The sequence below is a fragment of the Puma concolor genome, chromosome A1, assembly GCF_028749965.1.
Source record: "Puma concolor isolate L17-30 chromosome A1, mPumCon1.1.hap2, whole genome shotgun sequence".
In the NCBI taxonomy this organism is placed as follows: Eukaryota; Metazoa; Chordata; class Mammalia; order Carnivora; family Felidae; genus Puma; species Puma concolor.
The window spans coordinates 98,454,564-98,469,966 of NC_141667.1; the positions used below are offsets into that span (position 1 = coordinate 98,454,564).

Sequence of the window (15,403 nt, forward strand, 5' to 3'; positions counted from 1 at the left end):
TTTTTGTATACTTTGTAACCTACTTTTTTCACCTAATACCATGTTTTTAAAATACTGACATGTATAGATATAATTCATGCATTTTAATTAACTCTGATTTTCTGTGAGACAGGTTTCTGCTTTGCTGCTGTTAGAAAAGAGTGATTCATTGAGTATCCTTAATATTTGCCTTTTCTTTGTATTACTTTTTAGACTTCTTGGTTCTTAGTAAGAAATTTTATAAATCACAGTTACATCTTGGGCATCCTTCCTGAAGTTAAAAGCAAATTCTCTTTTGTCCCGTGATTCAGGTCTTAGGTGAAATCTACCTCTGCCCCCAGCTTCTTTAACATGACTTAGCAAAAGGGTCTCTGGCTCTGTGCTGTGACACCTCTACCCTTTCTTGGATATATTTTTTTTTGGCTTTAAGAAACTCGAGTAAATACAGCTTGTAAAGAAAGAACTTACAGAATACTTTTCAAGTCGACAAAAATATGAATACTGTTAAATTTATGAAATTTCATCCAAGTCACATAAAGAATCCTGGTTAGTCATGAAGTGATGAAATTGATGACATGGAACACTGGTACTGCTTAGATTTCCCTCTGGTTTAGGTTAAGAATTTTGTGTTGCTTTCTTTCATTTACCAAACCAATTACCAGTATCCTCCTTTTTCAGAAAAACAGCTGTGTGGAACCAATATTAATCTTCACTATGCTAAATGCTGAATTCTGTGTACTTTTTTATTTTCCTTAAATTAAAAATATATCTCAGCTGATTTTAGTAGTATATTTTAAGATACCTTTTTTACTATTTTGTGCTGACTTACTAAATATTTGAAGAAAGCTATTGTTTGTGCAAATATTTATCTGTTTATTACTTGTCAGAGTGCTTAGGTAGAAATATGAAGCCCATATTTTGAGTTTTTTTTTTAATAATGGATTAAAAAACTTATACAGCATTCCCTAAAATTCATTTTTCCTATATTACAGTGACTGAGAGTCATTCTGAAAGGAATATAATAGGTATAGTGTCTGGGTAGCATTATCTGTTAGTTATTACTGCTCATAGTCCCTTAAATCTAAGTAGAAAAAATAACCTGAAATCAAAATTTAACAAATAGCTGTGTATAAGATATTAATATTTTTTTATTAAGGGTACACTGTATTATTCTCTTTTTCTTTTATAATTTTATGAGTAAAACCTCTTTAAAAGTACTGTTTAATGTCCCGTCTGGTTTTGGATTGAGTCTTTGATTGTATTAAATACCCATGATTATTGGGGCGCCTGGGTGGCGCAGTCGGTTAAGTGTCCGACTTCAGCCAGGTCACAATCTCACGGTCTGTGAGTTCGAGCCCCGCGTCGGGCTCTGGGCTGATGGCTCAGAGCCTGGAGCCTGTTTCCGATTCTGTGTCTCCCTCTCACTCTGCCCCTCCTCCGTTCATGCTCTGTCTCTCTCTGTCCCAAAAATAAATAAACGTTGAAAAAAAATTAAAAAAAAAAATACCCATGATTATTTACTTGACCATTGTTTACTTTCTTTGTAACTGTTGGCCGGAACAGATCTCATTTATGTCTCTTGCCTCTGTGTCTCATTTAGTTTGGGATTTGTCTCACATTTTTCATTTTTATCAATAGTTGTGTTAAACTAGGTCAGACTAAGTTCGTAGACCTCCACATTGTACTTTTCACCTCTGCTGTGGTTTTGTCTAATGACATGTAACACACAAGTGCAATGAAGAGAGATTTCATTTTCTTTTTTTTTTTTTTTTGTGTTCATAATTTTTTTTCAATATATGAAATTTATTGTCAAATTGGTTTCCATACAACACCCAGTGCTCATCCCAAAAGGTGCCCTCCTCAGTACCCATCACCCACCCTCCCCTCCCTCCCACCACCCATCAACCCTCAGTTTGTTCTCAGTTTTTAAGTCTCCTATGCTTTGGCTCTCTCCCACTCTAACCTCTTTTTTTTTTTTTTTTCCTTCCCCTCCCCCATGGGTTTCTGTTAAGTTTCTCAGGATCCACATAAGAGTGAAACCATATGGTATCTGTCTTTCTCTGTATGGCTTATTTCACTTAGCATCACACTCTCCAGTTCCATCCACGTTGCTACAAAAGGCCATATTTCATTCTTTCTCATTGCCACGTAGTATTCCATTGTGTATATAAACCACAATTTCTTTATCCATTCATCAGTTGATGGACATTTAGGCTCTTTCCATAATTTGGCTATTGTTGAGAGTGCTGCTATAAACATTGGGGTACAGGTGCCCCTATACATCAGTACTCCTGTATCCCTTGGGTAAATTCCTAGCAGTGCTATTGCTGGGTCATAGGGTAGGTCTATTTTTAATTTTCTGAGGAACCTCCACACTGTTTTCCAGAGTGGTTGCACCAGTTTGCATTCCCACCAACAGTGCAAGAGGGTTCCCGTTGAGAGATTTCATTTCCTTATGTGAGACGTTTAAATCAGAAAGACCTTGTTTTTCCAACCTTTTTGAGATGTAGCTTAATTTCTCTTTTTTAGAGCGGCATGCAGAATGTGTGCTGGTAAAATGCAGTGTGCCCTGACAGGGCAAGGAGCTAAATTCTTCAGTTTTTCACTGGTGGTAAGATACGTGCAAGTGTTTCATCTGCTGGCCACGCTGGCAACTTGTATGGTTGTGCCATGGCCTGTGCAAAGCATGAAGCTGTCAGTTGTCAGTGGAGAGAGTCAGAGGAAAACATGGGAAGTTTGAGGTGGGTTGTAGAGTTATGTGCAAGAGACGGTCCTGCCATAGATCGTTAGAGAGTGGGCAGAACACTCTCACTTCGCTACTTCTGTCATTTATTGTGCAGCGTAAATCTAAAGCCCATGTATTTTATTATTGGGAAGTTCTTTCTTTATCTTGTTATAAACCCAGCAGCAATCATTTCTTAAAGATGGAAGTGTAGACTTAATGAAGAATGAAGTACTGACTTTCTTTCTCAGTACTCACTGTGCACAAAATGTTTATCAGTGTTTACCAGCCACTGTGAGAGTTGTAGTGATGTCACCGACCACACAACGACCAGAAGATAAAATGGACTGAAAAAAGATCAGCATCTATTTAAAAAGTTGAGTTGTAGGGATGAGCTCTGGGTGTTATATGTAAGTGACAAATCACTAAATTCTACTCCTGAAATCATTATTACACTATATGTTAACTAACTTGGATTTAAATACATTTTTAATTTTTAAAAAGAAGTTAAGAGTTATTTTAAGAAGATTGTGTCTCCAGGGACGCCTGGATGGCTCAGTAAGTTAGTGACTGACTTCGGGCTCAGGTCATGTTCTCACAGTTGGTGAGTTTGAGCCCCGCGTCGGGCTCTGTGCTGACAGCTCAAAGCCTGGAGCCTGCTTCAGATTCTGTGTCTCCCTCTCTCTCTCTCTCCCCTCCCCTGCTCACGCTCTGTCTCTTTCTCAAAAATAAATAAACATTAAAAAAAAAAAAAAAAAAAGAAGATTGTGTCTCCAGATGACAAATACATACAGGTACAAAAGATGTTTACATAGCTTTCTTGATACAAGATCTCATTTAGATAACTGTTTAAAAATTAATTTTCTTCATTTTTTATTCCAAGTTCTCTTTTTACATATGAAGAAGGAAGTAGTAACTATTAATGTGTTTGCTCCATTAGCAGAAAAAGGACCTAAACAATGCCAGTTTTCAAATAGAAAATTGATTAATTTCATTACTAGGTTGATTTTTTTCACTCAAAGCTTTTGTATGTTTGTTCCATTTTGCCATAAATGGAATCAAAATAAAGCATTTGGAAGTTTATTCTGTCAAAAATGCTGTAAATGCTGTTGATTTTGCATTTTCTAAATTTGGTGAAATATGTTAAAAAGTATAAAGAGAATTACTTAAAAAGTTGTGTTCTTTTTCTAAGTTTAGAGAGAGAAAGCTTGATTGGGGATAGGAGCAGAAGGGAAGAAAGAATCTTTTATTTTTAATGTTTGTTTATTTATTTGGGGGGAGGGTGTTTGTGAACAGGAGAGGGGCAGAGAGAGGGAGAGAGAGAATCCTAAGCAGGCTCCATGCTGTCTGCACAGAACCTAACATGGGGCTCGATCATAAGACCATGGGATCTTGACCCTGAGGCAAAATCAAGAATTGGACGCTCAATCAACTGAGCCACCCAGGCACCCTGAGAATTATTTAAAAGTTTTGTCTCATAAAAATAATTATCAAAAAAAAGTTTCATTGAATGGAGGGGTAAAAGTTACATATCAGCGCTTAACATATTTACAGATTTCAACATGAAAAAGAAAGCATGGTGAGACTATCCTTCTTTCAACAGGATTTTCTTTAATCTTACCAGATTGTGTAATGTAAAGAGGGTGTTTTCTTCATTACAAATATTATGGTCTATAGAGAAGAGTACGTTGAAAATGTCAACAGTTTTGTAATTATTGATCATAAAATTCAATTTTGAAAAAGATTTATTAGACAATCTTACTTTTTTTAAAAAGCTCAAAATAAAGCCATATAAAAATATGTTCTTCAGAGAAATGTCAATGACTTATTATTAGAGGTAGATACACCTTAGAAACTGATTAAAGTGTATGAACATATAGTGAATAATTACTTATGTTTTTGATGCATCATTATATATAGATAGGTTTTTATCTTTTAGAAAATTTTAGTTTTGAAAAAAAGAATTTTAGTTTTGAAAATGGATTTTTTAAAGTATTTTTTAATGTTTATGTTTGAGAGGGAGGAAGAGAGAGAGAGAATGGGGGGCAGAGTGTAAGTTGGGGAGGGGCAGAGAGAGAGGGAGACACAGAATCTGAAGCAGGCTCCAGGCTCTGAGCTCTCAGCACAGATCACAATGCAGGGCTCAAACTCATGAGCTGTGAGATCATGACCTGAGCCCACGTGGAATGCCTAACCGACTGAGCCGCCCAGATGCCCCAAAAATGGATTTTTAATAGAACTATTTTATAAGGCCACCAGTGTAATAAAACAAGTTTTGTAGTCAATAAATGGATACTTTAAAAATTACAAAATTTTAATTCCTAAAAATTCCCTTTCATTAGTGTCTATTAATATATTGAGGTAGTTTAATTTTCTAAAAATTAATTTTGGGGATCAGAAATGTATCACTCCAATAGCTCACAAAAATTAATCACTAGATTGCACATCTGAAACTAATATAACACTGTGTTAACTATGCTGAAATTAAAATTTTGAAAATCATTGCAATGAACACATTAATTTTTTTCTTTATTTTAGTTGCATATTCTAAATCTCACCACTCAGAAGGACTTGAGAGTTAACCTAGTTGTAAATTCTCACTGTGCATTTGAGATAACTAAGGGTTAGTATATTTGCCAGGCTATCTCAGAAAGTTAATAACACAGTCCAGGATACCATACTTTTTTTGAGCTGTATTCCTCATTTGGTGAATATTTTGCTAATTTTCTTTAAAAATGAATTTTTCTCATTTGCAGTTGAACCACCATGGTCTACTAATTAGTGAATAGCAATTATTGGTAACCAAATTCCTAATAACTCTATTAACATTTTTCACTTGTATTTTTTATAGTTCTACTTTTTTGAAACGAGGTTAATGCTCTTTAAATACATTGTTACTGCAAGAAGGTTGCTTTCTATTCAAATCAATTATCTTAACCAATTATTATTGTAAAAGAGTTTACCACACCATTTCTATACTTTGACTTTTTGTTCTTGAATTGTCTTTAGCTGTGCCTGACTTGATTGATTTCATTTTTTATCCTTTATTAATGTCTATAAAATGTTCTAATGTCGATGTTTATTTTTTCCATATATTATGAATCCTGTTTAATTTATAGTTACAATTGTATTTGTGTAACCTAAATTAAAACTATGCTTTTTCAATAAAGTAACTGGAGTTTAAAATTCAAACCTATTTTGATAACATTTCAAATTTGGTTTAATTACTATTAAAATTATCTCAATACATGTTAATGTAGTACATTCAAAAATTGACTTAGGAAATCTTATTACAGTGTAAAAGCTACTGTAATAAGTTGCTGCCTTACATAAATAAATAAATGACCAATATTACTAGAGGCTATAAGCAGCATGGGAAAGAAATGGAAGGAGTCTTTTATCCTAGTTTTTAGAGGGCATCAGCAGCTTGCTTTTATGAAAAAGTAACAGCTAAATGCACTGCAAATAATTTGCAGTAATCCAGTTCAGTGATTCATGTGTCTGCTTTAATGGGTCATAATTCAGGGTAAAGTAACTGAGTGCAGTCAGAGTGCAGACACTGCTTATGCCAGGGACAGTATCTCTTCATAAAACACACCTCAGGAGAAGCAGTTTGCCAGCCCCCTAATACTCTCTGATGTTTTGATGTCCTGCATATTTTTCCGATTAAGTTTTGAGTGCCATGTTTTTAGTTGTATTTCCACATTCATTATTCTCACGTAGACCCTTCAGCGGGTTTGCCATATATGATTATTTTTTTAATGATGCCTTTCTTTCCACTTCAGCAGTTTAATAATCTAGCACATGGCTGCTTCTCAGTACTCAGCATTCACCTCCCCAATACTGAAGAGGACATGTGCTTTGGCTTCAAAATTCCATTTGCAGCGTTAGAAATGCATATTCCCTACGGAACAACATTTGTTTGACATAACCATTCATTTTTATTACCTCTTTAAATATGTTTATCCAGAGTTATCAATAATCATAAATAACTGTATTCTCATCTTGTTCTGTTTTTTTTCCAACAGACAAAATTGCTTACCCAGTACATATTAAATCTCGGCAAGTATGATCAAAACTACGACATCAGAGACCGTACAAGATTTATTAGGCAGCTTATTGTTCCGAATGAGAAGAGTGGAGCTTTAAGTAAATATGCCAAAAAAATATTCCTAGCACAAAAACCTGCACCACTGCTTGAATCTCCTTTTAAAGGTATTATTATCAGAATATAATGGCAAAATACACGTTACCTAAAAAATTATGACAATATGTCCCATTTCTAATACATTTAAAATTTAGCTCTTAGAAAATATAAGTGATTAATATACATAAATATATAAGAACACTATGCTTTCTACTCATCTGTTCTCCAGAGCAACCTTCATATTAACGTTTTTTTATAGACCTTATTTACCTAAGTAATTTCAGTCTTCTGAGTTCATTTTTATTCTTACTAAGCAGTTCAGCTGAACAATAGATTAAAGCTGTGTTCTTCTTATTGACATTGACTTCATTCCTATTTTAAATAGCCTTATTTAATAAGGAATATAATATACCTTAATATTGAGTTTTTACTAATTAAATACTCTATGTACACTAACATAACTTTTCTAGGAAGAATTATTTCTTAAAAATATCCCTTTATATTTAAATTTGTTTTTCAAGATGGAAGTTGACTTATTTTTTTCCAGCTTTTTAAAAAGGAGTAATTTTATCAATTTAACAAGTAGCCATTAGACTTAGAATCAAATGATTGTATACCTTGGTTTTCATATTGTTTCTTATTTAATTGTCGGTGATAAAAAGCAGTTCAGTATTGTAGAAAAACTATTAAAATTCTGAATGTGTTTGTGCTAAGACATGTATATGGATTGTTTAACTGTGCTGTCATTCTTAATATTCACAGTAAAGTAATTTTTAGAGAAGCTACATTTCAGAGCAACACCTCTAAACACACTGACTGATTAGTTTTTTTATTGACCATTATGGGGGAGATTATTGTAATCTATGGACTGAAATCAGTTTTTTGACCTATGAAGAGCTTCCTAGTTTATATTTATTCCTTGACATTTGAGGTAATATGCCAATTACCTTGAGCTCTGATTGGGATTGTTCTCTGTTATATACAGCTCATATTGTTTATTTTATATTTTCCTCTATTTTAATAGATAGGGATCATTTCCAGCTTGGCACTTTATCTCATACTCTCAACACTAAAGCTACCGGGTACCTGGAATTATCTAATTGGCCAGAGGTGGCGCCGGACCCATCAGTTCGAAATGTAGAAGTAATAGAGTTGGTAAGTTGACCTTTCTGAAATTAATTTTGTCAAGCAGTGGGAGATTCTAGAATAACTATTGTTTTATATAAAAGCTTTTTTAAGGGGTTGAAAATTGAAAATTGTTCTGGTATTTCTAAATGTAATGTATTAGATATATCTCGCTGTTTTGGGAACTGAATATTGTAGTATTCCTATGTCATTGTACATGTACTGTTCCTTTTCTTCAAGGAAATAGAGAATTGAATTCTCTGCATCAGTGCCACCCACATTTTTGGTATTGCATTTGTAGCTGTGTAGATTCAATTTCTAAGGTATTTAGTGTCATTGGATTGAGCTTTTTCTACTTTGTTTAGAGATTCATAAGCTTCCTGTCAATATTTTTCTAAATAATTTTTGCTGTTCTCTCCCAGAAAAACCATGCAAAGTGTTCTTCTGGATTTTCTGGTGAACCTGTTTTAAGTGCAGCCTAAATATAAACAGGTGGCATTGTGTACAAACGATGTCCTTAGATAAGGTCATAACTAATAAGAATATTACGTTGCTTTCACATTAAAAAAAAAAAAGCTCACACATAAATACTCTTTCCCTAGATCTTTAAAAAATTCTGGCTACTAAAATGAAAGAGTTAATGTTCTTTCTAATGTTATCCTTTTCTTACATCAACAAGAAAAATAAGGAGGTCTTCTGATGTCTTTAGAAATTGATCATGTGAAATATATCCAATAGTTTTTTAAGTAGGATTAATAAAAAAGAACAATTAGGTATTACATTCTGGATGCTTTTCTGATAGGAAAGATGTATTAAACTAAGATTCAGATAACCAGAGTTCTTTACCACTGATTCCTATGAGAAAGTACATTAACCTTCCTGCCTATTAAATTTTCCACTTATGATGGGTGGAAATATTTGTTACTTTATTTTTTTTAAGTTTATTTATTTATTTTGAGAGAGACAGAGAGCATACAGGCAGGGGAAGAGCAAAGAGAGAGGGAGAGAGAGAATCCCAAGCAGGCTCCACACTTTCAGTGCAGAACCCAAATTGGGGCTCAGTGTCACAACTGTGAGATCGTGAGCTGAGCCAAAATCAAGAGTTGGACACTTAAACCACTGAGCCACCCAGGTGCCCCTTTATTACTTTAAATAGAAGAATTTCTGTAATAGGTATAGCCGTGTAATTTGGTCCTTTTGAAAAATACATTTCTCTTAACTACTCAAACTTATCCTGGCTTTGAAGCACGGCCAGAAGTGATAATAACTAATAATGACTCAATTTAGCAAACCCTGGCACTTTGATAATGTTTTACACACATTATCTTGTTTAAACCTCATAATGATTGTAAATGATGGTTATCGTTGTTCCTATTTTACAGTTGAGGAAACTAGGGTGCAGAGAACCTAAGTAAATTGCCCAAGCTTATATAGCTAGTAAGTGATGGAACTGGGATTCCAACACAGATCAGAGTCCACCGTTCATGTTGTTACTGCCTCCATTTTATTATGTAATGTGAAGAGAGAAAGCTTGAGCTTGTTTGCAAATCTGTGCTATTCTTAGTACTAGTACTTGGCACTGTCATTTTTATGTTGTGACAAATGATCTCTGTTTAGAGGTGATTTTAAAAAATGTAAAACTTACTAAAACTAATTGTGTGTCCATTCCTCCTTGAAATTGTTTGTTGATTTTCACTCAGATCTGTATGCTCTTAAATACTCTTCAAAGATTGGCTTATTTGTGCAACTTTGTGTCAGATGTTAGTATACAAAGACATGTTCTTTGTTATGATTATTTCCATAGATTTAATCTCTGCTAATTTTGTATTATGGCTGCTCATTGTTTTTATGGTTCTGTCCTTTTCCATTATTGGGTACATAATGTTTTGGCACATGTACAACCATCCTTTTATCCTCCTCTGCATTTCCATCCTGTCCTTCCTCCTTGCTACCCCACTCCACCAAAAAAAATTAAAATAAAAATAGTTTATCTTCCCAGAAATTGATAGCAATGCTACACAGTTTAATTTGGTTTCAGTGCTATCCTTATGTTGGCTGATGGATTGGTTGTTTGGCTGGCTTTTTCCATTGTCTTGTGCTCTTCTAAGTTTTAACTACCTTATGGGGACGGTACTTAACCTGTCTTCTCATGTTCATTTCATCTGCCCAGTTCAACAGAGACAAGTTGATTTCTTTTCCTTTTTGCTGATTGCATCCTAGAAAGTAATAACTGATAACTTATTGTGGAGAATAATTAAAAGTGATGGAACCTAGTTGAAGAAAACTGTCACTATCCATTGATACCATGCAGAAAACTTTTAATCTACTGGTCTCTGGACATGTTGGCTCAAAATTATACTGTGAGAGATACAATTAAGTATAAAATTAATATACCTAGTTTTATTATCCAGTGCAGCTGCAACAGTGCAGAAAGTAGTGTTCCTTATAGTCTTTCTTACCTCTCACTCTACCACCCCTCCTCCAAAGTCACATCAATGCATTTCATACACATAATACACTGTGTTATCCTAGTTTTACAATACCGTGATCTTATAGGATCACATTTCATTATTATGAAATATAACCTTGGTTAAGAAAAATGCCTAGGTTTAGGTAATCTGATAGGGAAACTATTTATATTGACACCAGAAATGACTTAGAATTGCACCCTACCTTTTCCAGGATATTGGATATAACGTATATTTATATTATGATACCAATGGGGCGCCTGGGTGGCGCAGTCGGTTAAGCGTCCGACTTCAGCCAGGTCACGATCTCGCGGTCCGTGAGTTCGAGCCCCGCGTCGGGCTCTGGGCTGAATGCTCAGAGCCTGGAGCCTGTTTCCGATTCTGTGTCTCCCTCTCTCTCTGCCCTTTCCCCGTTCATGCTATGTCTCTCTCTGTCCCAAAAAATAAATAAAAAACGTTGAAAAAAAAATTAAAAAAAATATATATATATTATGATACCAATAAGTTTTGAAGATCCTTTCAAATTTTTTTGCTCATTTCTAGAAAATCTCACCCCCTTAGGGACAGACCATCTTTTTCATATCAAAGGTATTTTACTTTGTAAACACATCTACTTTTGATATTTTATCCCTCCTAGGATTTTTCTAATTAGTCCTTCATTATTCTCTTCCTCTTCTCTTTCTCCATTATTTCTGTTGCTTAGAATGATTTAATTATCATGGTCATAAAAGACTATAAAAAAGTTAACATATTTTTATTGTTTAAAACCTAAAACTCCATGAATAAAGAGTTCATGGCCATGTCAAGATAATTTGCCTTTTTGAGCATAGAACCCTAATTTTCCTTATTTGTTAATTTGGTCTTACCCTGAAAGCCATCTAGATTAAATATTTTTTTTTCCCCAGAAATTGATCTGGCCATTTTTTACCAGGCTTCAGAAAAAATACGTTTGTTTTAAGGATTTAAGAAAAAATATGAACTGAATTGTTTATTAAATATAGAACTTTGTTTATAGAACAGCATCTTTATTCATATTTGGAAGACAGCATTTTAAATATATATGAAAAGAAAGCAGTACTGCTGACCTTATGTATCATATTCAAATATATTCAAGTAATTTTTACTCATTTTTCTATTATTGTCCATATAGTAATTTTCCAGGTTATTGAAGCTTATCTTTTTGAGCAACATGCCTTAAGCCCTAAAGTCCTCTAGATCAGTGGTTTACAACCCTGGCTGCATATTATAATCATGTGGAAATCTTTAAAAACAAACCTATGTGAGACTTGCTGCAGACCATTTAAATCAGAATCTTAGGAGGTAAACCCCAGGCATTAGCTTTTTCAGAATTAGTATATTTTTTGTGTGTGTTAGTATTTTACAAAATATTCCAGTTGACTCTTACATGCATCTAGTGTTGAGAACCATTCTTAAACCTCTGTCATGCTATAAATTCCTTTACAACAAAATATACACTCTAGCCAGCTGGCATATAATAGGAACTCAATTGAAATTTTGATAAGAGCCTGGGTGGCTCAGTTGGTTAAACATCCGACTTCAACTCAGGTCATGATCTCATGATTTGTAGGTTTGAGCCCCATGTCAGGCTCTGTGTTGACAACTCAGAGCCTGGAGCCTGCTTTGGATTCTGTGACTCCTCTTTCCCTGCCCCTCCCCCATTGGCACTCCATCTCTCTCAAAAATAAATAAACCTTAAAAAAATTAAAAAGGAAAAAAAATTTTTGATAAATAAATGAGTTGTAACCATTTTTGACTTCTTAAAAAATAGAGATTTGTCTGCCCTATAACAGAATATATGAAAAAGGATTTAATTTTTTCTTGATAAATCAGTCACAATTATGAAAATAATTTATTTTACTTAATTCAGTGCATTAAAGTCTTTGAGGAGCTATTCACACAACTAATCATTATTGTGCCAGACACTTTTGAGATCTGTCAGTGTACAAAGTATTCAAATACCCCTGCTCTCCAGAAGCTGATGTTCTAGCAGTGACAGACTGACAATAAAAATAAATATGTAAATTGTATTTATAGTATGTTGGAAACTGATAAGTGCTGTGACTAAAATAAAATAAAATAAAATAAAATAAAATAAAATAAAATAAAATAAAATAAAATAAAATAGAATACAGCAAAGTATGGAAGTGCCAGGTATGAGAGGTTGGAATTTTAAATAGAGTAGTCCTCTCTGAGGTGACTTTTGTGCAAAGACTTGAAGGAAGTGAGGGAGGGAGTGAGACGTGCAGTTATCTGGGGGAGAGCATTGGAAGTGCAGTCAGCTGGGGAAAGGCCCTTCAGGGGAGCATACCTGAGGTGTGTGAGGGAACAGTTGTGGTGCAAAGTGGGCCAGAAAGAAGCAGAAGGAGGTCAGAAAGGCAAGGGGTGGGGCGGGGGGGGGGGGGGGGTTGGTCATGTAAGGCAAGCAGATTTTTGTAAGGGCTAGCTTTTTCTGAGTGAAATGGAGAGCTGTGGCAAGCTTTCAAACCCCAGATAGGCTTGATTAGACTCAGGCTTTAATTGAGTCATTTTAGCTGCTGTGATAAGCACATTTGGAGTTGGGGAATGGGGGGTATGATAGAAGCAAAATAAGCAGTTGCAGTAATCTGAGAGAAGATGGCTCTGACCAAGGTAGCTGAAAGCTTTTTCGTGGATTAGATATTTCGGATATGAAAGAGAAAGAGAAATCAAATATTACCTGAGGGGTTAGGCTGCTGAGATGGTTAGGATTGTTGATTTGCCTGTACTGTTTTCAGGTGTTTTTTTTTTTTTTTTTTAACTTCAGTATTAAGCTCTGATCTTTCGTTTCTTCATGCTGTTATTGTGTCCGCCTCTAAATGCCTCACATCTTCTAGAGTATATTACTTTAGTTCACATCTCTTGCAGACCAACAAATACAAAAGTCTTTTATGTAAAATAAAGTTGTTGATTTAACAGAATGCAATCTGAGTGAGGTTTGGTTTCCTCTATTTAGGAATAAAGTGGAATCAGCCTTAATGTCAGCTCTTCTAATAGTTGCCTTCTCTGTTGGGACCGGCAACTTTCTTCTGGGTTCACAGTGGATCCTGAATGATTGTTTGCCAGAAGACTGAATCCCTTAATGAGAATTCATTTATATTTACAATTTTCCTTTTTTGAAAAACAGGCAAAAGAATGGACTCCAGCAGGAAAAGCAAAGAAAGAGAATCCTGCTAAGAAATTTTATTCTGAATCGGAGGAGGAAGAGGACTCTTCTGATAGCAGCAGTGACAGTGGTGGGGTTTATGATTTATTGAAAAACTTCATTCACTAAAGCTGATATACTGTGCCTCCAACAAAACATAAGGCCTAGTACATAATATTCACCAAGTGGGCTTAAACAAAGTTTGTACAATAATGCATTGTTTTGTTTTAAAAGTAATTTCTCATCCTTTCTCATTTGACTTTGCCTCTTGAACACCCAGCTAGTAAATGATAGAGTTGAAACAGAAACTCATGCTTTTCTGCATTCTAACCTGCACTGCCTGTTATATTCATAGCATACTGGAAAACATTATATTTGATAAGCCTTTAGTGGGGCCTTTAAAAGTAACTTTCTTTTGTAGAAATGTAAAGTTTATTTTAAACATTGCACAGTATGTTCTTCATCCATATTATACTCTTTTATTTCTACATGGCCCTGTATAGAGTGAAGTTAAAATTAATAAATCTCTGTGTATTATAAAGAGTCAAAGAGCTAAAATGACTAGGATAACAATATACGATGAAAAGACTATCGAGTAGGAAGGATTTAGAAGTACTGCATTTTAGCTTTGCCAACTGAGTAAGGTACCTTCCTTTCTCTGTGTCTGATCAATGAAGAAATAGAGGTGGATACTTTCAAGTCCCTTCAGCACTAAAATTCTGTGAGCAACTGACACAATGAAAAATGTATTGGAGTTACTTTTTTTTTAACTTTGTGATTTAACTTTATTTTTTTATTTTTTAAAATTTACATCCAAATTAGTTAGTATATAGTGAAGCAATGATTTCAGGATTAGCCCACAACCCCTCCAGCAACCCTCAGTTTGTTCTCCATATTTACGAGTCTCTTCTCTTTTGTCCCTCTCCCTGTTTTTATATTCTTTTTGTTTCCCTTCCCTTATGTTCATCTGTTTTGTCTCTTAAAGTCCTCCTATGAGTGAAGTCATACGATGTTTGTCTTTCTCTGACTAATTTCATTTAGCATAATACCCTCCAGTTCCATCCACGTAGTTGCAAATGGCAAGATTTCATTCTTTTTGATTGCCGAGTACTACTCCATTGTGTGTGTATATATATATATATATATATATATATATATATATATATACACCACATCTTTTTTATCCATTCATCCATCGATGGACATTTGGGCTCTTTCCATACTTTGGCTATTATTGATAGTGCTGCTATAAACACAGGGATACATGTGTCCCTTTGAAACAGCACACCTGTATCCCTTGGATGCATGCCTAGTAGTGCAATTGCTGGGTCATAGAGTAGTTCTATTTTTAGTTTTTTAAGAAACCTATTGGAGTTACTTTTACCACTCTTTTTAACAATTTACCTAAGAGGCACACCTGGGTGGCTCAGTCAGTTAAGCATGCGACCCTGGATTTCGGCTCGGGTCATGATCTCACAGTCCGTGGGGTTTGAGCCCTGCATCAGGCTCCATGTTCACAGGGCAGAGCCTGCTTTGGATTCTCTCTCCCCCTTTCTCTCTGTGCCTCCCCTGCTTGTGTGTGCACATGTGCTGGCTCGCTCTCTCTCTGTCTTAAATATTAAAAACAATTTACCTGGGAGACATCTGAGCCAAGATCAAATGATACCCTTTTCTTCTAAAACCTTTTTTCCTTGGCAGAACCAAGAGCTTTTCATTATTACTTGGTCATCCATCACCTTACTCTAAGGTAATTCATTCTTTTTCGTCTGTTCCCCCTATCA

The 15,403-nt window shown here is 34.8% G+C and overlaps 1 protein-coding gene across 5 annotated transcripts in view; it reads left to right on the top strand.

Moving 5' to 3' along the window:
• Nucleotides 1–15,403, top strand: part of AP3B1 (adaptor related protein complex 3 subunit beta 1) — a 267,105-nt gene that overhangs the window by 154,768 nt on the left and 96,934 nt on the right. For all 5 annotated transcript variants that reach the window (XR_015248393.1, XM_086698262.1, XM_086698234.1 and 2 more), the window contains exons 16-18: nucleotides 6,730–6,916; nucleotides 7,873–8,003; nucleotides 13,605–13,713. Coding sequence is in view for 4 of the 5 variants with exons in the window: in XM_086698262.1 (XP_086554388.1) it covers nucleotides 6,730–6,916; nucleotides 7,873–8,003; nucleotides 13,605–13,713 (427 nt within the window). In the remaining variant the exon portion in view is untranslated. The remainder of the gene's footprint in view (nucleotides 1–6,729; nucleotides 6,917–7,872; nucleotides 8,004–13,604; nucleotides 13,714–15,403) is intronic.